Below are 24,499 nucleotides of genomic sequence, written 5' to 3' on the forward strand. Positions count from 1 at the left end.
AGCACTGATCATTTTATCAATATACAGTAATACCTCGGCTTACAAGTAACCTGGTTTACGAGCGTTTCGCAACACAAGCTATTTTTTTATCCGGTTTGCAAGCGTTGTCTCACAAGATTCAAGCCTCTGGGGTGTGCAGTACCATGTGTGGCCACAGGTTCGGGTGCGCCGGAGACGCTCGGAAACACTTTGTTCCCGAGTGTCTCCAGCGCCGCCCCCCCCCCCCACCTCTGGCCACATACAGTACTGCAGACACTAGCAGTGACACTGGAACGAATTATCTTGAGTTTCCATTTTTTCCTATGGGGAAACTCTCTTTGATATGCGAGTGCTTTGGATAACAAGCATTCTTCTGGAACGAATCATTATGCTCGTAATCCGAGGTTCCGCTGTATTACCTCACGCCTGTAGCTTGGGAATGGGGGCAATAAATGTTTTGGTTCTCTCACGACGACTTATCTCTAAGACAGGATTCTCTGTAATACTGAATCTGATATTAAACAAATGGACTAGATGTGTCAGATGCCATATGAGGAACTTTGTCAGCAGCTGGACCCCCAATCAGTGTTTTGTGTGTAGAGAAAACCCCTCTTAGTTGGGGCCAATTTGTGTATTTCATGTAAACAAATCAGATGAATGAAGCAGGGAGATTCTTGCACTGCAGCTCTTCAGGTACGGCTTCCCCTCCAGCAAGGAGAACGGTGATCAGCACAGTAATGACATCACCCAATCTCACTCATTACAGGGATTGGTTGGTTACCCCGGTGGGCACACATGGTGCTTTCATTGCTCAGTAATAACTTGTAGAAAATGTTTAAGGCCCCTTTTCACTCGGGGCGGATCAGTAATGATCAGTAATGATCCGCCTCCGTAAGCTCAGCGGGGATCGCTCCGTTGATCGCCGCTGAGCCAGCGGATGACAGGGCGGTCCCCGCACACTGTGCAGGGACTGCCCTGTTTTTTCTCCGCTCTCCCCTATGGGGGGATAGGATGAACACGGACCGGAGCCTTCCATTCTTACCTGTGATGATCAGCCCGTTACCCACATTAACCTATAACTGAGCTTTCACTATGATCCGATCATGTATGATGTAGAGACCGAATTTGTTCTGCAGCACGACTTACCTTCTCTCCTCTTACCTCCCCAGGTTTTCACCTAAGCGGTACGGTGACGGAGCCGGCGACGCCGTCTGAGCCAGAAGCCACCTACAAAGTAGCCATCAGCTTCGACCGCTGCAAGATCACCTCCGTGACCTGTGGCTGCGGCAACAGGGACATTTTCTACTGCGCTCACGTGGTGGCGCTCTCGCTCTACCGGATCCGCAAGCCAGACCAGGTCAAACTGCGTCTTCCCATCTCAGAGACCCTCTTCCAAATGAACCGGGACCAGCTGCAGAAGTTTGTCCAGTACCTGATCACGGCGCACCACACGGAAGTTCTTCCCACCGCTCAGAAACTGGCCGACGAGATCCTGTCCTCCAATTCCGAAATCAACCAAGTGCACGGTGAGTAAGTGCGCCGCCGCGGGCTCTGCCCCCCCCATGACCAGGCCATTCTTTGCTATTCAGCACAGCCGTACTTTAACTGGTAATTGTGCGGTCATGCAACACTGTACCCAAATGAAATTTGTATCTTTTATTTTTCACACAAATCGATTTCTTTTGGTTATTTGATCACAAATGAGTTTTTTTTTTTTTTTTGCACTATAAATGAAAAAAGATTTATGTTTTTTTTTTTAAAATAACAACAATATTTTTTACTTTCTGCTATCAAACACATTCCAAAAAAAAAATCCCAATAAGTGTATATTGATTGGTTTACATGAAAGTTGTAGCGTCTATACTACTTATGACGACGATCAGTGACTTGTAGTGGGATTGTTATAGTGCGGTGGACAATCTGACACTAACTGACACTGGGTAGGAACTTACTACCACTGACACCACCAGTGACACTAATACATTGATCATTGCTAATTAGGGTTGTCCCAATACCACTTTTTTAGGACTGAGTACAAGTACCGATACTTTTTTTCATGTACTCGCCGATACCGATACTTTTTTTAAATGTGTCCCCAAATTCAGCCATGTCCCCCCACAAATGCAGCCATGTCCCCCCACAAATGCAGCCATGTCCCCCCACAAATTCAGCCATGTCCCCCCACAAATGCAGCCATGTCCCCCCACAAATGCAGCCATGTCCCCCCACAAATGCAGCCATGTCCCCCCACAAATGCAGCCATGTCCCCCCACATATGCAGCCATGTCCCCCCACATATGCAGCCATGTCCCCCCACATATGCAGCCATGTCCCCCCACATATGCAGCCATGTCCCCCCACATATGCAGCCATTTCCCACACATATGCAGCCATGTCCCCCCACATATGCAGCCATGTCCCCCCACATATGCAGCCATGTCCCCCCCATGCAGCCAGGTCCCCCCCCATGCAGCCAGGTCTCCCCCCCCCCATGCAGCCATGTATGCGGCGTGACGGCGGCGGGGGAAGTATTCTATTTGGGTATCGGGGGTATTTGCGGGAGTACGAGTACTCCCGCAAATACTCGGAATCGGTCCCGATACTGGTATCGGTATCCGGACAACCCTATTGCTAATACTATATACTGTCACTGTACTAATGACACTGGCTGGGAAGGGGTTAACAGTTAGTAGTTAAATGTGTGCAAACCCCCCAAATTGCCCCTTTTTGGAAAGTAGACAGTCCAATGTATTTAGTAAGAGGCATGGCGAGCTTCTTAACCACTTCAGCCCCGGACCATTTGGCTGACTAAAGACCAGCCCACTTTTTGCGATGCGTCGCTTTAACCACTTAACCCCCGGACCATATTGCTGGTCAAAGACCAGAGCACTTTTTGCGATTCGGCACTGCGTCGCTTTAACTGACAATTGCGCGGTCGTGCGACGTGGCTCCCAAACAAAATTGGCGTCATTTTTTTCCCACAAATAGAGCTTTCTTTTCTTTTGATCACCTCTGCGGTTTTTAGTTTTTGCGCTATAAACAAAAATAGAGCGACAATTTAAAAAAAAAAAAGAATATTTTTTTACTTTTTGCTATAATAAATATCCCCAAAAAATATATAAAAAAAACAATTTTTCCCTCAGTTTAGGCCGATACGTATTCTACATATTTTTGGTAAAAAAAAAAATTGCAGTAAGCGTTTGATTGGTTTGCGCAAAAGTTATAGGCCCAGTTTCACAGTGTGGGCGCACATTATGCCGCCGTAGCGCAAACGATGTACGCCGCGCCAACGTAGCGCAGAGAGGCAAGCAAAATGCATTCAGCAAGCTATTGCTCCCAACGCTGCGTCAGCGTGGCGTAGGTTTCGAAGGCGTACGCGGAAGTGGGCGTGACCCATGCAAATGAGGCGTGACCCCATGCAAATGATGGGCCGAGCGCCAGACAGATACGTATCACGAACTGTGCATGCACCGTGACGTGGACACATCCCCCTGCGCCTGCTCAGAACCACATCGAAACTACGCCGGATCACTGCGTACGGCATGAACGTAACCTACGCCCAGCCAGACACACGTCCAACGCACAATACGCCGGCTTGTGTTCCCTGGTGCAGACCTTTGCTTGTCTGCTGCCAGGTTGCACCTCATTTATGGGGAATAACTTTACGCTGGACGTACAACTTACGCACATCTCGCGTAGCCCGCACGCAGGTTCTTGAATCGCTGTATTTCCCGTATTTCCCTCATTTGCATGTTTGAATGGCTAATCAATGGGAGCGGCACCATGCGTCCAGCGTAAATGTGCGCCCACTCTACGCCGGCGTAAGCAAGATACGTCGGCGGGGTGTAGCCTGTTTTTAGGCGCATATCTGTTTTGTGGGTCTGTGGGTACGCCAGCGCACATTTGCACTTACGTCGGCGTAACTTGTTATACGTCGGCGTAAGTGCTTTGTGAATTTGGGCCATAGCGTCTAGAAAATAGGGGATAGTTTTTATGGCATTTTTTTTTTTTTTTACTAGTAATGGAGGTGATCAGCGATTTTTATCGTGACTGCGACATGGCGGACACATCGGACACCTTTGACATATTTTTGGGACCATTGTCATTTATACAGCAATCGGTGCTATAAAAATGAGCCGATTACTGTGAAAATGACACTGACAGTGAAGGGGGTTAACCTGTAGGGGGCGCTGAAGGGGTCAAGTGTGACCTAGGGAGTGATTCTAACTGTGAGGGGGCGTGGCTACGAGTGACGCGTCACTAATGGCTGCTCCCGATGACCGGGAACAGACGATCAGTGACATGTCACTAAGAAGAACAGGGAGATGTTGTTGTGTTTACACCGACATCTCCCCGTTCTTCAACTCGCGGGGCCCTGGCGGACATCGAGTCCGCGGGGCCCGCATGACCACACGGTGGCAAATTAAAGGGGACGTAGATATACGCCCACTTGCCCTGCCGTGCCATTCTGACGACGTATACGTTCGTGCGGCGGTCGGGAAGCGGTTAAAGTTGTCGTTTTTTTGGGGGGGGGGGAATTAAAAAATAAAAATCTTTGTTTCTTTTTTTTTTTTTTTTTTTTTCATCACCAGTGTAGTGCAGAATGATCACATGGATGTGGGGTGATCAGGGACACTGGTGACAGTATGTAATAAAATATATATATATATATATATATATATATATATATATATATATATATATATATATATATATATATATATATATATATATATATATATATATATATATATATATAAATATATTTTTCACACTGTGACCAGAGCAATAGTGTTTCCTTCTTCTTTTTTTTTTTTTTTTTACACCTGATTGTTTATAGCAGTGGATTTTACTGGTATAAGCAATAATATTTACTGAATTCATTCAGTGTGTGTGGTGTTGTGATTAGCTGTGATTGGCCACAGTTAATTACATGGTACAGAAGGGCTGTGATTTGCCCGGTATGTACCATGTGATCACATTGACCAATCACAGCTAGCAACACAATTGTACACTTTGGATAGCATGAAAGGAAGCCATTCGTTGTTTACAGTTGTCATGTGTTCTGCTGTGATTGGTCACAGCGATCACATGGTACCGGGCCACTGATTGGTCATCAGCTGTGCCCGATTTGTGCTGCATGCGAGGTGCGTTTCGGGAGGATGTCATGCCCGGATCGATGAAATTAGTTGGAACTGGTTAATTGAAACCTCCCATTTGTGTAAATACGATGCTTTTTGTATTATTGTGAGAGTCTCTAATCTGCTTCTGTCTGCTTCCAGGGGCCCCTGATCCCACCGCCGGGGCCAGCATCAATGATGAGAACTGCTGGCACTTGGATGAAGAGCAAGTCAGGGAACAGGTGAAGCTCTTCCTGTCTCAGGGTGGATACTACAGCTCGGGAAAACAACTCAACTCCATGTTTGCCAAGGTAAAGCAGCTTTACAGGTGCCGACGTTCACCTTTCACAGCGTGTTACCACGTGGTACGTGTACTGAGGGCGGGATGTGCGACAATTTCCAGCTCCTGCAACCTGAACCCCCCCGATACCCGCCTCAGCGGGAAAGGGGATCTTCTCCCTGTACTCGCTGTCAGAATTCAAAAAACGGTGACACCCTGCGGGGCTCCGCCCACGCCGCTGCGTCTTTTATTCACAGTTTTCTGCAAAATGGATAAACTACAACTACCGGCAGCCACCGCGGCGGACGGTTCGTAGTTCTGAATAGACGGCTGATGAGCGCCCTTGTAGTTCATTAGCAAGTCCTGCAGCTTGTAAACAGTCCATATGGGAGGTATGGGGGGCGTGTCTGCAGGAGCCTGACATTGCACTCCCGATACTCTCCAGGCTCCTAAAGGGAAAACAATAATAGATGCAGTTCACCCCCCCCCCCCTCTACAAAAATATATACACATTTATTATTTTTTATTAAAAGGTGAACTTGGCCTTTAACCTCTTACCTTCCGCTTAACACATGTGCAGCAGGAAAGGGGGGCATTAACCACTTAAGGACCGGGCCTATTTTTTTACACTCGGTGTTTACAAGTTAAAATAATATATTTTTTGCTAGAAATTTACTTGGAACCCCCCAAACATATTTTTTATATATATAATAATAATATTATATAAAAAAAAAATTCAGACACCCTACAGAATAAAATGGCGATTGTTGCAATACTTTCTGTCACACCGTATTTGCGCAGCGGCCTTTATAAGCGCATTTTGTTTTGGGGGGAAAAAAATAACTTTTTTTATTAAAAAATAAGAAAACCGTAAAGTTAACAAATGTTATCTTTTTTATATATTGTGAAAGATAATATTACGCCAAGTAAATTGATACCCAACACGTCACGCTTCAAAATTGCGTCCGCTTGTGGAGCGGCAGCAAACTTTGACACTTAAAAATCTCCATAGGCAACGTTTAAAAACTTCTACAGGTTACCAGTTCTGAGTTACAGAGGAGGTCTAGTGCTAGAATTATTGCTCTCGCTCTGGCGATCGCGGCGATACCTCACATGTGTGGTTTGAACAGCGTTTTCATATGAGGGCTCTTCTGCGTGTGAGCAGGGCGCTTTAAAAATAAATATAAAATTTGGGTCACTTTTTATCCGTGTTACAAAGCATGTCGTCATCCCTTTATAATAGAAAATAAGAATGACAGGTCCTCTTTAATGTGAGATCCGGGAGTCAGAAAGACGTCACATCTCATATGTACACAGGAAGTGGCTGCCAAGAGGCTGCAGGAGATCTGCAGCACACAGATGTAGCAAAGGAGGAGAAAGGGTTAAACTAATGTAAAAAATAAACAGTCAGATGTTTATGGCGCACAGTGAAGAGAGCGAACCAAACGTTCAGTCCGGGGGTGACCTCCACACACAGGGGAATGTCGGGTCATTTGTGGTGTAGGGGGAAGGTCGGCTCTTTGTTGTGGTCGGCGTCCCTGTTTCCTGTCCTGGTGACCACACAGGAAGTGAGGGGGGAGGGGCGAGTCTCTGGGGTTCCGATGCAGCTGGAGTGTTGGCGTTAATGATGGCGTCTCTTCCCCCCCTTCAGGTTCGAGAGATGCTGCGGATGAGAGATTCCAACGGAGCGCGCATGCTCACCCTGATAACGGAGCAGTTCATGGCTGACCCCCGGCTGGCGCTGTGGAGGCAACAGGGAAGCGGAATGACTGATAAGTGCCGGCAATTGTGGGATGAGCTGGGTGAGTGTCCCGGAGAGAAACCGCTAATCAATATTCCCATCTAGAGATCAATCATCAATCATATAATGTATCAATATCCAATTACAGTTCTCTCCCTTCAAGTGGCCGCATTCCAGGCACTCCTCCTCGCTCACACACAGCGAGATGATTTCCCTTTAGGGATCGGTCACAAAGCTCTGTGTGGGAGGACGGTGAAGGGAGGCGCCGCTTCCTGTGAGTGTATGACATTCCCCGACACTGAACCCGCTTCCTGTGAGTGTGTGACATTCCCCGACACTGAACCCGCTTCCTGTGAGTGTGTGACCTTCCCCGACAGTGAACCCGCTTCCTGTGAGTGTGTGACATTCCCCAACACTGAACCCGCTTCCTGTGAGTGTGTGACCTTCCCTGACACTGAACCCGCTTCCTGTGAGTGTGTGACATTCCCGACACTGAACCCGCTTCCTGTGAGTGTGTGACATTCCCTGACAGTGAACCCGCTTCCTGTGAGTGTGTGACATTCCCCGACAGTGAACCCGCTTCCTGTGAGTGTGTGACATTCCCCAACACTGAACCCGCTTCCTGTGAGTGTGTGAGATTCCCCGACACTGAACCCGCTTCCTGTGAGTGTATGACATTCCCAGACACTGAACCCCCTTCCTGTGAGTGTATGACATTCCCCGACAGTGAACCCGCTTCCTGTGAGTGTATGACATTCCCCGACACTGAACCCGCTTCCTGTGAGTGTGTGACATTCCCCGACACTGAACTCGCTTCCTGTGAGTGTGTGACATTCCCTGACACTGAACCCGCTTCCTGTGAGTGTATGGCATTCCCAGACACTGAACCCCCTTCCTGTGAGTGTATGACATTCCCCGACAGTGAACCCGCTTCCTGTGAGTGTATGACATTCCCCGACACTGAACCCGCTTCCTGTGAGTGTGTGACATTCCCCGACACTGAACCCGCTTCCTGTGAGTGTGTGACATTCCCCGACACTGAACTCGCTTCCTGTGAGTGTGTGACATTCCCCGACACTGAACCCGCTTCCTGTGAGTGTGTGACATTCCCCGACACTGAACCCGCTTCCTGTGAGTGTATGACATTCCCCGACACTGAACCCGCTTCCTGTGAGTGTGTGACATTCCCCGACACTGAACCCGCTTCCTGTGAGTGTGTGACATTCCCCGACACTGAACCCGCTTCCTGTGAGTGTGTGACATTCCCCGACACTGAACCCGCTTCCTGTGAGTGTGTGACATTCCCCGACACTGAACCCGCTTCCTGTGAGTGTGTGACATTCCCCGACACTGAACCCGCTTCCTGTGAGTGTGTGACATTCCCCGACACTGAACCCGCTTCCTGTGAGTGTGTGACATTCCCCGACACTGAACCCGCTTCCTGTGAGTGTGTGACATTCCCCGACACTGAACCCGCTTCCTGTGAGTGTGTGACATTCCCCGACAGTGAACCCGCTTCCTGTGAGTGTATGACATTCCCCGACACTGAACCCGCTTCCTGTGAGTGTATGACATTCCCCGACACTGAACCCGCTTCCTGTGAGTGTGTGACATTCCCCGACACTGAACCCGCTTCCTGTGAGTGTGTGACATTCCCCGACACTGAACCCGCTTCCTGTGAGTGTGTGACATTCCCCGACACTGAACCCGCTTCCTGTGAGTGTGTGACATTCCCCGACACTGAACCCGCTTCCTGTGAGTGTGTGACATTCCCCGACACTGAACCCGCTTCCTGTGAGTGTGTGACATTCCCCGACACTGAACCCGCTTCCTGTGAGTGTGTGACATTCCCCGACACTGAACCCGCTTCCTGTGAGTGTATGACATTCCCCGACACTGAACCCGCTTCCTGTGAGTGTGTGACATTCCCCGACACTGAACCCGCTTCCTGTGAGTGTGTGACATTCCCCGACACTGAACCCGCTTCCTGTGAGTGTATGACATTCCCCGACAGTGAACCCGCTTCCTGTGAGTGTATGACATTCCCCGACACTGAACCCGCTTCCTGTGATTGTGTGACATTCCCCGACACTGAACCCGCTTCCTGTGAGTGTGTGACATTCCCCGACACTGAACCCGCTTCCTGTGAGTGTGTGACATTCCCCGACACTGAACCCGCTTCCTGTGAGTGTATGACATTCCCCGACACTGAACCCGCTTCCTGTGAGTGTGTGACATTCCCCGACACTGAACCCGCTTCCTGTGAGTGTATGACATTCCCCGACAGTGAACCCGCTTCCTGTGAGTGTATGACATTCCCCGACACTGAACCCGCTTCCTGTGAGTGTATGACATTCCCCGACACTGAACCCGCTTCCTGTGAGTGTGTGACATTCCCCGACACTGAACCCGCTTCCTGTGAGTGTGTGACATTCCCCGACACTGAACCCGCTTCCTGTGAGTGTATGACATTCCCCGACACTGAACCCGCTTCCTGTGAGTGTGTGACATTCCCCGACACTGAACCCGCTTCCTGTGAGTGTGTGACATTCCCCGACACTGAACCCGCTTCCTGTGAGTGTATGACATTCCCCGACAGTGAACCCGCTTCCTGTGAGTGTATGACATTCCCCGACACTGAACCCGCTTCCTGTGATTGTGTGACATTCCCCGACACTGAACCCGCTTCCTGTGAGTGTATGACATTCCCCGACACTGAACCCGCTTCCTGTGAGTGTGTGACATTCCCCGACACTGACCCCGCTTCCTGGGAGTGTGTGACATTCCCCGACACTGACCCCGCTTCCTGTGAGTGTATGACATTCCCCGACACTGAACCCGCTTCCTGTGATTGTGTGACATTCCCCGACACTGAACCCGCTTCCTGTGAGTGTATGACATTCCCCGACACTGAACCCGCTTCCTGTGAGTGTGTGACATTCCCCGACACTGAACCCGCTTCCTGTGAGTGTGTGACATTCCCCGACACTGAATCCGCTTCCTGTGAGTGTGTGACATTCCCCGACACTGAACCCGCTTCCTGTGAGTGTGTGACATTCCCCGACACTGAACCCACTTCCTGTGAGTGTGTGACATTCCCCGACATTGAACCCACTTCCTGTGAGTGTATGACATTCTCTGACAGTGAACCCGCTTCCTGTGAGTGTATGACATTCTCTGACACTGAACCCGCTTCCTGTGAGTGTGTGACATTCCCCGACACTGAACCCACTTCCTGTGAGTGTGTGACATTCCCCGACACTGAACCCACTTCCTGTGAGTGTGTGACATTCCCCGACACTGAATCCCGCTTCCTGTGAGTGTGTGACATTCCCCGACACTGAACTCGCTTCCTGTGAGTGTGTGACATTCCCTGACACTGAACCCGCTTCCTGTGAGTGTATGACCTTCCCCGACACTGAACCCGCTTCCTGTGAGTGTGTGACATTCCCCGACACTGAACCCGCTTCCTGTGAGTGTGTGACATTCCCCGACACTGAACCCACTTCCTGTGAGTGTGTGACATTCCCCGACACTGAATCCCGCTTCCTGTGAGTGTGTGACATTCCCCGACACTGAACCCGCTTCCTGTGAGTGTGTGACATTCCCCGACACTGAACCCGCTTCCTGTGAGTGTATGACCTTCCCCGACACTGAACCCACTTCCTGTGAGTGTGTGACATTCCCCGACACTGAATCCGCTTCCTGTGAGTGTGTGACATTCCCCGACACTGAACCCGCTTCCTGTGAGTGTGTGACATTCCCCGACACTGAATCCCGCTTCCTGTGAGTGTGTGACATTCCCCGACACTGAACCCGCTTCCTGTGAGTGTGTGACATTCCCCGACACTGAACCCGCTTCCTGTGAGTGTGTGACCTTCCCCGACACTGAACCCGCTTCCTGTGAGTGTGTGACATTCCCCGACACTGAATCCGCTTCCTGTGAGTGTGTGACATTCCCCGACACTGAACCCGCTTCCTGTGAGTGTGTGACATTCCCCGACACTGAACCCGCTTCCTGTGAGTGTGTGACATTCCCCGACACAGAACCCGCTTCCTGTGAGTGTGTGACATTCCCCGACACTGAACCCGCTTCCTGTGAGTGTGTGACCTTCCCCGACAGTGAACCCGCTTCCTGTGAGTGTGTGACATTCCCCGACACTGAACCCGCTTCCTGTGAGTGTGTGACATTCCCCGACGCCCTCCATCGCCACGCTGTCACCACTGAGAGGGCTTCTATCTTCCCCCGGTGTTCCTTCCGAGTTCACGTCCCCCAGCTATATGAGTGGCTGGGTGGCGTGATGACGTCACTCCCGTGTGGGAGCCACCATTTACGACACAGGCTCTGAAAGCCCAGCACTGTATGCCAGAACCGGACCTTCAGAACGCATGTCTGCAGCACTCTAAATATATCCTCTATCAAGTACTAATACCCTCTCTGGTTGGTGTTTTCTCTCTCTAGGGGCGCTGTGGGTGTGTATTGTGCTGAACCCTCACTGCAAACCGGAGGAGAAGGCTGCATGGCTCCGGCAGTTGAGAAAGTGGAACGACATGGACGTGTGCCCGCTGGAGGACGGCAATTATGGCAACGACCTCCCGAACATCACCAACGCACTCCCGCAGAGTAACGGTCATGGTAAGCACACGTTTTTTTGTGTTTCTGTACACCTCGAAGGGGGCGGGGGGGGGGCAGACCTGTGATGGGATCAATACACTTCTGGACTAAGCAGTGTAGAAAAGACTGTGACATCATCAACACTTCCTGTGAGTTTAGTGTCATCAACACTTCCTGTGAGTTTAGTGGCATCATCAACACTTCCTGTGAGTTTAGTGTCATCAACACTTCCTGTGAGTTTTGTGACGTCATCAACACTTCCTGTGAGTTTTGTGACGTCATCAACACTTCCTGTGAGTTTAGTGACATCAACACTTCCTGTGAGTTTAGTGACGTCATCAACCCTTCCTGTGAGTTTAGTGACATCTTCAACAATTCCTGTGAGTTTAGTGACGTCATCAACACTTCCTGTGAGTTTAGTGACATCATCAACACTTCCTGTGAGTTTAGTGACGTCATCAACACTTCCTGTGAGTCTTCATTGACAATACAGGACCCAGCTGAGGCGACTCTGCATCTCCTTCAGCAACAGATCCCTGCAATAGTGATCGATTGCTTAATGACAGCTATTTGATAAGAGCAAGCAACCGATCGTTATTAGAAGTGATCTTCTGCTGCTGGATCAAGTTTAAGTTTCTCAAAGAAAAATAAAGAATTGTTTGTGTTTCTAAAGTCAAAACATTTGTTACATGAATCCATTCCCTGCACAACAACCCCACACAAATATGCAGCCCCAGGAGACTTTTTTTTTTTTTTCTGTGGGGCCCCATATTTGCGTATTTTCCCTTTTTGCTAGGAGCGCACTCCCAGCACAGAGACTGGGATCTCATCCGAGCGCCCCGGGCCCCGGGCCCCGTACTAATTATCGGGACCCAGAACTCACGATTCTGGGTCACCTGATCGATGTGATAGCCTCTGATTGGCCTCCCCATGTTTTCTCTCTCTATGAATGGAGGAGAGAGATACAATGTATCTCTCTTTCCTTGAAGAGAAAAATAAAAATGTAATTTAATTAAAAACAATACAAAAAATACCTAGATCAAGGTTTGATCTAGTCAGTGCCGGAGTTAGGCTGCATTCACACCTTGGCGTACAAAATCGCGGCGTTTTGTCCCGCGAATTGCGGCGACAAATTGCGGCGTTTTGTACCGCGATTTGCGGAGACAAAACGCTGCGATTGTGAATGCAGCCTTACCCCCTCTATGGAGATGGTTCACATCTCCTATGCCGAACGCCGCCTGAAAAAAAGGTCCGGGACTTGTTTTCAGGCGGCAGGAGTGTGGCGTTCGGCGTTCAGCGTGGAGATGTGAACCTTCTCCATAGAGGGCAATGTGAAATCATCCCTCCAGCGTCTCAGGGGCAGCTGCGGCGTCGCACTACAGGCGTATATACGCCTAGGTGTGAACGGGGGCTTAGTGTTTGGGTCAGAGGTCAATATTTTTTGGACAGGATTTTTTTTTTTTAATGAGTATCGGTGTGTTTCTTTGGTTAGGATAAGAAACCGCAAAATGCGCATTATTTCTGGGCTGTACTCCGGTACAAACAACAAATAATATCCACATATGTGGTGTCACTGCGATCATCGGGAGCGGGAGAATTTATTTTGGGCTGTTCTTTGGTGATAGGTTATGGTAGTAGCAAGAAATATACAGCTAAATGTAAAAAAATATATATATTTTTCCTATTTCGGGCCAAACAATAAAATTAAAAAAAAATCAGGAGATATCCGTTACCATTTACTACCAAATGAAAGCCGAATTTGTCATGAAAAATCGCGGTATAATCCACCTGGATACATATAGTAGTGATGATCGGTACGGTTTTACTAATGCATGTCAAAGTTGCAAAATTGTGCTTGGGCATTAAGCCTGAAAAGCGATTGGGAAGCGCCGCAACACAGGAGATTTTAACCCCTCCTTTCCCACTTGTGGCTGAAAAGTGGTACTTAACCCCTTAACGCCCGCCGCAAGACTATTTTCGCCCGCACAATGGCACGGACAGACAGAAGGACGTGTATATATACGTCCTTGCCTTTCCGGGGGTCCGATCGGGATGCCCCCCCCCTCTGCGGGCGGATTCCCTCGGGGAGCGATCCGGGACGACGGCGCGGCTATTCGTTAATAGCCTACCCGTCACGATCTCTCCCCGGAGCTGAAGAACGGGGAGAGCCGTATGTAAACACGGCTTCCCCGTGCTTCACTGTGGCGGCGCATCAATCGTGTCATCCCTTTTATAGGGGAGACACAATCGATGATGTCAGACCTACAGCCACCCCCCCCTACTGTTGTAAACACACACTAGGTGAAGCCTAACACGTTCAGCGCCCCCTTGTGGTTAACTCCCAAACTGCAACTGTCATTTTCACAATAAACAATGCAAATTAAATGCAGTTTTTGCTGTGAAAATTACAATGGTCCCAAAAATTGGTCAAAATTGTCCGAAGTGTCCGCCATAATGTCGCAGTCACGAAAAAAATCTCTGATCGCCGACATTAGTAGTAAAAAAAAAAAAATTTATAAAAATGCAATAAATATATCCCATATTTTGTAAACGCTATAAATTTTGCGCAAACCAATCGATAAACGCTTATTGCGATTTTTTTTTACCAAAAATAGGTAGAAGAATACGTATCGGCCTAAACTGAGGAAAAAAAAAACATTTTATATATGTTTTTGGGGGATATTTATTATAGCAAAAAGTAAAAAATATTGCATTTTTTTTGTGTCTCTCTTTTTTTGTTTATAGCGCAAAAAATAAAAACCGCAGAGGTGATCAAATACCACCAAAAGAAAGCTCTATTTGTGGGGAAAAAAGGACGTCAATTTTGTTTGGGAGCCACGTCGCACGAGCGCGAAATTGTCAGTTAAAGCGACGCAGTGCCGAATTGTAAAAACACCTTTGGGCATTAAGCAGCATATTGGTCCGGGGCTTAAGTGGTTAAACAGCGGTAAAGCGCCGCTAAAACAAACATCGCTTTACTGTTAATGGCCGTCGCTTTCAATGTGAAAGCAGCCTAAGGGGGAAGGAGTTAAATTAATATCCCCCCCCCCCCCTCTAAATCGAAAATCCTCTATTGGTTCAGTGCTGATCCCTAAAAAATTGGGGTAATTTAGACCCCCGACTCCTCCATAAATAGGACCTGTGCTGGCAATTATGTTGGGGGGGCGGTAGAGCTGACCAGTTGTGTGCATAGTGCAGCTCACCCCCTCCGTGCCGCCGTCCCCTCCACCCCCCCCCCTCTCCTCCCCCATTGTTATTCAGAAGTGGAGATGTGTGAATTATGGATAATGTTGGTTTAGCTGAGAGCTCTACGTCCCGACCCGTTCTTTGCCCCCTCCCGATCGCCTTGATGAGCGCCACAAATCAGCAGCTGCGGCGTCGTTAGGCGCTCTTGTCCTGATTGCTCCACACGCCAGGCTCTTACCAGGAGGACAGGAGGCTGATTAGAGGCTCAGGATTGGATCCTCCGCCCCAACTTTCCCGACCGTCTAAATCTTCCACTCAGACAATAGTTGTTACGTGAGCGAGGACGCGGGGGGGGCGTGAGCGGGCACCGCGCCATCTCTAGAGGAGGTGGTGAGCTTTTCTTAGGCTTCAATTTTGACAACCTGCTTGATGAATAAAATAACCCCCCCCCCCCCCCTCGATGTGTGTCTTAGAGCTCCGCCCCTCCCCTTCAGTCTCGCACCCATATCCCGGCTCCTCTCCTCATCACTTGTTGAAGAGGAACTGCAGTCTGCTGCTCACATCATTTGTAATAAAAACATCTTTGCCATTCTGAAGCTTCCCTCCAACCACTTTGCATGTTATTTTAAAAATACAGGCGGTCCCCGGGTTACAAAAATCTGACTTGCATACATAGAGGGAGACAACAGGAAGTGAGAGGAAATCTCCCCCTAGGAAGGGAAATTCTCGTTGTTATGGGAACAATGCGTCTCCACCGAGGCTTTATCACCAATCCTTGTTTCCCTAACAACCCAAATTTTCAAAATCCAATTTTCTCTCCCGTTCATGGACGGACACAGCATCCTTTGACAGTAGGGTTATATCCGCTTCCCTTTAGGAGAGTTTAGGCAGAAAAAAAGCACTTTAATTGTTAACAACACATTCATCAGTGAAGCTCCTCCCAGGGGGCGTGGCCCCCCGGGTATAACCCACACCCTGCTCTAGCAGCCTTAGTTTTTTCCTGCCTAACGACAGGAGAGGTCAGGCACTTCTGGAGTCCTGTACTCTGGAGATTAAAATAATAAAAAGCGAGAAAATCGCAAGAAAAAAAATCTCCAGAGTACAGGACTCCAGAAGGGCCTGACCTCTCCTGTCGTTAGGCAGGAAAAAACTGAGACTGCTAGAGCAGGGTGTGGGTTATACCTGGGAGGCCACGCCCCCTGGGAGGAGCTGCACTGAGGAATGTGTTGTTAACACTTAAAGTGCTTTTTTTCTGCCTAAACTCTCCTAAAGGGAAGCGGATATAACCCTAAGGTCAAAGGATGCTGTGTCCGTCTATGAACTCAGAGAAATGGATTTTACGGTGAGTACAAAAATCCTATTATCACAGAGACAGGAAGTGAGGTGAAATCTTCTGAATGGCTACACTTGAAAGAGAAGTGTTTTTTGTTTTTGTTTTGTTATTCATTCTTGCCTCTGTGGATTGAGCATCAGACTGTCCCCCGGCATCTCTGCACTGAGAACCGAGCCACTGAACACCGCCGATGGCTCGGTTCTCACTCCTCCCCGAGCAGAGAGATGCCGACTGTCAGTCAGCATGGCTTCTGCTCTACTTCTCGGCGCTCATTGGAGGGCCGAGCAGTGCCGAGGGGTGGGGAGAGACTGTCTCAGCGGCTCGCTGATACACTGGGCCAGATTCAGATAGGTCAGCGGATCTTTAGATCCGCTAACCTATCTGATTTACGATCCGCCGGCGCAAGTTTTTGAGGCAAGTGCTTAATTCAGAAAGCACTTGCCTCAAAACTTGCGGCTGCGTATCGTAAATCCCCCGGCGGAAATCAAATTCCGCGGCTAGGGGGCGTCTAAATTTAAATCGGGTGCGTCCCCGCGCCGATCGAACAGCGCATGCGCCGTCCGCGAATTTTCCCAGCGTGCATTGCTCCAAATGACGTCGCCAGGACGTCATTGGTTTCGGCGTGAGTAACTTGCGTCCAGCTCTTTTCTGAATCGACTTATGCAAACGACGTAAAAATTCAAAACTCGGCGCGGGAACGACGGCCATACTTAACATAGGATACCCCTCACATAGTATACGCCGGAAAAGGCCGAACGCAAGCGACGTAAAAAAAATGCGCCGGGCGGTCGTTTGTTTCTGAATCTACGGAAATCCTCATTTGCATATTCGTTGCGTGTAAAAAATGAAACGCCACCTAGTGGCCGGCCTGGAATTGCAGCCTAAGATCCGACGGTGCAAGTCACTTACACCTGTCGGATCTTAGGGAGATCTATGCGGAACCTGATTCTATGAATCGGCCGCATAGATCCGGACTCAGAGATACGACGGCGTATCTCTATCTGAATCCGGCCCACTGAGACTGTCATCAATCAGGGCAGCTGGCGGATCCCAACTTGGAAGTCGTGATGATGCGCTGCCCCGACTGATGGCGGTGACATCAGCGGAGAGCGGACTCCTCTGAAAATGGGTCACGGGAGTGCAAAACGAATTATGACCCGGAGGAGAAGTCCAGCCTAAAAAGCTCAGGCTGGGCTTCTCCTTTTAAAAAATGATCCTGTTCTGATTTACAAACAGATTCAACTTAAAGCGGAGTTCCACCCAAAAATGGAACGTCCGCTTTTTGGAATCCCCCCCCCCCCATTGGCACCTTTCAGGGGGGTAGCAGATACCTGTGTAATGCAGGTATTTTCTCCCACTTCCGGGCATAGATCAGAGCTGTGACCTACGCCACGTTCGGCCCCTCCTCCGTACCCCCCGCTGTCTTCTGGGAGATACACAGGTCCCAGAAGACAGCAGGGACCAGTGGCATTGCGCAACGTGACTTGGGCATGCGCAGTAGGGAACCAGGAAGTGAAGCCTTGTGGCTTCACTTCTTGATTCCCTTTCCAAAGAAGGCAGCACCTGAGAGCCGAGGGAGAGCTTGGCTTCGGGACCCGACATCGCGGGCGCCCTGGACAGGTAAGTGTCCGAATATTAACCACTTAAGGACCCCTTCACGCCAATATACGTCGGCAGAATGGCACGGCTGGACACAGGCACATACCTGTACTTGTCTCTGTACACCGCCGGTGGCGCGCTCGCGACCCGGTCCGAATCTCCGTGACCGCGGGACCCACGGACCCGATCGCCACCGGTGTCCCGCGATTGGTCACCGGAGCTGAAGAACGAGAATGTCAGTGATCGTGTGTTCTCTCATATAGGGAAAGACGATCACTGACGTCACATATCCAGCCCCCCCCTACAGTTAGAAACACATATTGGGTCACACTTAACCCCTTCAGCGCCCCCTAGTGGTTAACTCCTAAACTGCAATTGTTATTTTCACAGTAATCAGTGCATTTTTATAGCACTTTTCGCTGTATAAATGACACTGGTCCTAAAAATGTGTTAAAATTGTCCGATGTGTCCGCCATAATGTCGCAGTCACGGAAAAAGTCGATGATCACCGCCATTACTAGTAAAAAATAATTAATAATGCCATAAAACTATCCCCTATTTTGTAAACGCTATAAATTTTGCGCAAAGCTTATTGCGATTTTTTATTTATCTTTACTAAAAATATGTAGAAGAATACGTATCGTCCTAAACTGAGGAAAAAAAATTATTTTTTTTTTATATCTTTTTTGGAGATATTTATTATAGAAAAAAGTTAAAAATATTGCGTTTTTTTTTTTCAAAATTGTCGCTCTATTTTTGTTTATAGCGCAAAAAATAAAAACCGCCGAGGTGATCAAATACCACCAAAAGAAAGCTCTATTTGTGGGGAAAAAAGGACGCCAATTTTGTTTGGGAGCCACGTCGCACGACCGTGCAATTGTCTGTTAAAGCGACGCAGTGCCGATTCGCAAAAACTGGCCTGGTCCTTAACCTGCATAATGGTCCGGGGCTTAAGTGGTTAAAAGTCAGCATCCCTCCAGATGTGTCTGGCTTCTTATTGTCGGCCCCCCTGCAGCTGCTGTGCTTGTACCGTATCCCCGGCGTCCCGCTTATATGTGCGTGGGCCTACCTTGTCCCTGTCTACCTCCGTGGCTTCTATGCTTGCCTCTCAGGCTGTGCTGCATGAACAAGGGCTAAGGAATGTCCTGACAGGAGGGGAGAGCAGAGGAATGACCTTATCGGTTTTCCCCTGCTCCTTCCCTCTCCAGTCTCAGGCTTGGGTAGGGGGGGGGGGTGGGGCGGTAACCATACTTGCAGTCAGGAAAATTAAAGCGGAGTTCCACCCACATTTTTCACTCCTCACCATGCCATACTAATGTGCATCCCTAAAATGAATTGTCAATTTTTTATTAATTTTTTTTTCTGTTTCCTTACCTGATTTACACCTACATCTAATTTCACTTCCTCCTTTAGCGGCTGCGTTACCATAAGTCATTTCCGGTTTTGCATTGGCTCCTGGGAGATCTTGGTTAGCTTGGCATGGCACGGCTCCCGTAACATTTAACATTTGCTCCTGGAAAATCTTGGTCAGCTTGGCATGGCACGGCTCCCGTAACATTTAACATTTGCTTCTGGAGAATCTTGGTCAGCTTGGCATGGCACGGCTCCCGTGACATTTAACATTGGCACCTATGGGAAATCTTGGTCAGCTTGGCATGGCACGGCTCCCATAACATTTAACATGGACGCCTATGGGAAATCTTGGTCAGCTTGGCATGGCACAGCTCCCGTAACATTTAACCGTGGTGTCTATGGAAAATCTTGGCATGGCAAGCCGACCAAGATTGCACCGCACTGCACATGCATGAGATTGGCAGGTGCATGCTGATTAGACAATCCGGGAAGGGAGGGCACTGCGGCTTCAGATGCCCACACCTGAGATGGCTGCGCCATGCAGAAATGTTTACAAAGTAAGAAAACGATGCTGCACAATTAGAACACTGGGCATAGTGTACAGCATACCCTTGTTACATTGCCCGAGGCATGGGTATTCTTGGGGTATTTTTATCTTAAGTCATATTTGGTCCGGAACTCCGCTTTAAGGTCACCAGACAGGGCTGTGCTTTGTGGTGGAGCTGTGTGAATCTCGAGGCTGGATGGGCGGATATACTACTCCTTTGGGAGGTACAGCAGCTCCTATATATGTATTTTATCTCTGTATCTGGCAGTTTGTGCCTTGTGCTCCAACCCACCTTTGTCCTCTCCTCCTCAGCATGTCATATCCGTGCGGTTCTGAACCCTCTGCTCTCATTATGTCACAGGAGCCCGGCTGGTATGTGTGATGTCATTGGGGGGGGACGGGGGAGGGGGGAACGATACTTTACAGATTGTCTTTTCTCTTTCCTTGTGATGTTTGAATCGTCTTTTTCATTCTATTATCTTCCATGTGATTGATTAGAAATGTTCTCATCCCATTTCCTTTTCAGACTCTTTGGTGCGTCCCAGAAGAACGGTGTTCACGCGGGCGATCGAAGCGTGCGACTTACACTGGCAGGACAGCCACCTTCAGAGAATAATCAGCAGTGACTTCTACTTATCACCGTCCTGCCAGAGGGATGGAGAGAGCCTGATCTTCAACTCCCAGGGGCAGCCGCTGTGGCTGGGTGAGTGCAGGATGGCGACATTCTATGTACAGAGGCCCGGATTCACATACGGCCGATCTACGTTGCGCGGGCATAGCGTACCGTATTTACGCTACGCCGCCGCAACTTAGAGAGGCAAGTGCTGTATTCACAAAGCACTTGCGTCCTAAGTTACGGAGGTGTAGCGTAAATGGGCCGGCGTAAGCGCACGCAATTCAAAGTAGGCTGGTAGGGGGCGTGTTGTATATAAATGAGGCTTGACCACATGTAGATGCATGGCCGAACGAACGGCGCATGCTCAGTATCACGTCGTATTTACGCCCGAAGATACGTCGGCTCAATGCCTGTGACGTGAACGTAACTTGCGCACAGCCCTATTCGCGTACGACTTGCGCAAAAGACGTAAAAAGATACGCTTAATCCGACGTCCATACTTTGCATGAGCTGCGCCACCTAGAGACCAGCTTTATCTTTACGCCGGCGTATGTCTTACGTAAACGGCGTAACTAATTGCGACGGACGTACGTACGTTCGTGAATCGGCGTATCTTGCTCATTTACATATTCGACGCGGAAATCAAGGAAACGCCACCTAGCGGCCAGCGTAATTATTGCAACCCAAGATATGACGGCGTAGGAGACTTACGCCGCTCGTATTTCGGCCAAATCTATGCGTAACTGATTCTATGAATCAGGCGGCCATTTGGACTTACGACGGCGTATCTGGAGATACGCCGTTGTAAGTCTTTGTGAATCCGGGCCAGAGTGTATATTGTATACACGGGATAAACAAACCGCAACCCCCCGCCTGTAACTGGCCTTCACAGCAAGGAGCACGTGGTGGGGCGACGCGTTTCAAACAACAACAAAGAAAAATTCCCAACTAAAATTTTCCCAACTCAACTTGCCAGCCGGTCTGCAACTAAACGTTCACATTAACCACTTGCCGATCGCTGCCCGACGATATACGTTGTCAGAACGGCACGGCTGGGCATATGGACGTATATATATACGTCCCTTTTAAGATGCGGCATTGTGGGCGCGCACCCGCCGCAAGCTCCGTAAAAGTGTGACCGCTGATGTAAACAAGGCATTCCCCATTCTTCCTAGTGACAGGACACTGATCACTGACCTCGGTGGTCATCGGTGTTGTGTCACATGTAGCCACGCCCCCACACCGTTAGAATCGCTCCCTAGGACACACTTGACCCCTTCAGCGCCCCCTACTGGTTAACCCCTTCCCTGCCAGTGTCATTTTTACAGAAATCCGTGCATTTTTATAGCACTGATCGCTGTATAAATGGTCTCAAAATAGCGCCAAAGGTGTCCAATGTGTCCGCCATAATGTTACAATAAAAATCGCTGATCGCCGCCATTACTATTAAAAAAAAAAGAAAATTATTAACCATTTCCTTACCGAGTCATAGTAATAGGACGTTGGCAGGAACCCTCCCTTCCTCTGGGTAGACGTCATGTGACGTCCTGAGCTTCTCGGGGCGTGCGCGCCCGGCGGCCGCGATGTCTGCCAGGGCACTAGCGATTGTCCGCAGTCGCGGCAGGACCATGGATCTGTGTGTAATGATGGGGTGTAAACGCCCTGTCAGAGGAGAGGAGACCGATGTGTGTTCCCAGTACAGAGGGACACCAATCTCCTCCCCCCTACAGTAAGAATCACTCCCAGGGAACATATTTAACCCCTTGATCGCCCCCTAGTGGTCAACGTCTTCCCTGACAGTCACATTTACACAGTAATCAATGCATATTTATAGCGCGGATCGCTGTATAAATGTGGTCCCAAAATAGTGTCAAAAGTGTCCGCCGCAATGTCGCGGTCACAATAAAATCGATGATCGCCGCTATTAGTAGTAAAAAAAATATAAAAATGCCATAAATCTATCCCCTATTTTGTAGACGCTATAACTTTTGCGCAAACCAATCAAACACTTATTGCGATTTTTTTTTTTTTTTTTACAAACAAAGGGCTGGATTCAAGAAGCAATTGCGCCTGTGTAACCATAAGTTACACAGCGCAATTGCTTACTTGCGCCGGCGTAACGAATGCTCCTGATTCAGGAACCTCGTTACGCCGACTGCAGCCTAAGATATGCGCGGCATAAGGCTCTTATGCCCGCATATCTTAGGCTGCATTCTTGCGATGGCCGCTAGGTGGCGTTCCCGTTGTGCTCAGTGTATAGTATGCAAATTGCATACTAACACCGAGCCCTGCGTACGCAATTTACGTCGTTTCCGTACGGCGGTTTTTGCGTAAGGCTGCCCCTGCTATTAGCAGGGGCAGCCAATGTTGCGTATACCCGTCGTTCCCGCATCGCGAAATTTGAAATTTACATAGTTTGCGTAAGTGAATTGTGAATGGCGCTGGACGCCATTCACGTTCACTTTGAAGCAAATGACGTCCTTGCGACGTCATTTGCCGCAATGCACGTCGGGAAAGTTTCCCGACGGAGCATGCGCTCTACGATCGGCGCGGGAACGCTCCTAATTTAAATGATTCCCGCCCCCTACGGGATCATTTAAATTGCGCGCGCTTGCGCCGGGCATTTTGCCGGCGCGCCCACGCAATTTACGGAGCTACTGCTCCGTGAATCAAGGGCAGCGCAAAAAAATTGCGGGGGCGCAGGGCAAAAAAACGTTGCCCTGCGCCTCCGTAAAAAAAAACGCAATTGTTACTGAATCCGGGCCAATATGTAGAGGAATACGTATCGGCCTAAACGGAGGAATTTTTTTATTGGTTGATGTATTGTTCCGGTACATCCAGGGATGCGGCACGCAGGGCGTTGGGGGGGTTGGGCACGGGTAAGACGGTAAAGCCGATTAGTTGGATAATTAATGATCGGAACGTTGTTGAGGGCGCGCTGCAGACGTGTTATGCAGCAAACACACCTCTAGCCCGGAGAGGTAGCCCGTATTCTTCTCCTGTAACCATCATGTCCTAAGTTCTGTGTCTTACTTTTCAGAACACGTCCCCACGGCCTGCGCCAGAGTGGACGCGCTACGCTCCCACGGTTACCCCAAAGAAGCTTTACGCCTGGCCGTCGCCATCATCAGCACCCTGAGGCTGCAGCAGCAGAGGCAGCTGGAGATCTACAAGCAGCAGAAGAAAGGTGAAGGTTGGGATCTGCCATGGGGGGGGGAGGGGGTGGCATGTGTCTGCTGTAAAGGGGACAGCCGGGTATTTCTGGGTAGTGAGTGAATGCGCCTAGCAGGGAATAAATAATATTTGTGTAATTGGTGCACATTGTAGCTCATCACACAGTCTTATCTTATTGCAGAGCTGATCCAGAGAAATACGACCACAATCACCAATCTGGAGGGATGGGTGGGACATCCGTTGGACCCCATTGGCTGTTTGTTCAGCACACTGACCGAGGCCTGCCGGATGGACGATGAAAATGCCATGGAGGGGCCGGGTATGAGAGTTCTGTTCTAAACTAATGGTCTCCTAACTGTGGCCCTTTACTTGTTTTTATCTGGCCCTTGTGGCCACTATTCCAACCACTGACACCAATGATGGGACACTATTCCTCCCACTGACACCAATGATGGGACACTATTCCTCCCACTGATACCAATGATGGGACACTATTCCTCCCACTGACACCAATGATGGGACACTATTCCTCCCACCGACACCAATGATGGGACACTATTCCCCCCACTGACACCAATGATGGGACACTATTCTTCCCACTGACACCAATGATGGGACACCATTCCTCCCACTGACACCAATGATGGGACACTACTCCTCCCACTGACACCAATGATGGGACACTATTCCTCCCACTGACACCAATGATGGGACACTATTCCTCCCACTGACACCAATGATGGGACACTATTCCTCCCACTGACACCAATGATGGGACACTATTCCTCCCACTGACACCAATGATGGGACACTATTCCTCCCACGGACACCAATGATGGGACACTATTCCTCCCACTGACACCAATGATGGGACACTATTCCTCCCACGGACACCAATGATGGGACACTATTCTTCCCACTGACACCAATGATGGGACACCATTCCTCCCACTGAC

The 24,499-nt window shown here is 49.3% G+C and overlaps 1 protein-coding gene across 2 annotated transcripts in view; it reads left to right on the forward strand.

The window, feature by feature from the left end:
• Nucleotides 1–24,499, forward strand: part of ZSWIM5 (zinc finger SWIM-type containing 5) — a 138,170-nt gene that overhangs the window by 81,318 nt on the left and 32,353 nt on the right. Inside the window, exons 2-9 of one of the 2 annotated variants that reach the window (XM_040334360.1) lie at nucleotides 1,149–1,505; nucleotides 5,262–5,410; nucleotides 7,031–7,181; nucleotides 11,583–11,756; nucleotides 20,066–20,125; nucleotides 20,280–20,456; nucleotides 23,410–23,556; nucleotides 23,725–23,862. In XM_040334360.1, coding sequence (XP_040190294.1) covers nucleotides 1,149–1,505; nucleotides 5,262–5,410; nucleotides 7,031–7,181; nucleotides 11,583–11,756; nucleotides 20,066–20,125; nucleotides 20,280–20,456; nucleotides 23,410–23,556; nucleotides 23,725–23,862 — 1,353 coding nt within the window. The remainder of the gene's footprint in view (nucleotides 1–1,148; nucleotides 1,506–5,261; nucleotides 5,411–7,030; nucleotides 7,182–11,582; nucleotides 11,757–20,065; nucleotides 20,126–20,279; nucleotides 20,457–23,409; nucleotides 23,557–23,724; nucleotides 23,863–24,499) is intronic. The other variant, XM_040334361.1, reaches the window with a different exon arrangement.

Source organism: Rana temporaria (assembly GCF_905171775.1).
Source record: "Rana temporaria chromosome 7 unlocalized genomic scaffold, aRanTem1.1 chr7a, whole genome shotgun sequence".
NCBI lineage: Eukaryota > Metazoa > Chordata > Amphibia > Anura > Ranidae > Rana > Rana temporaria.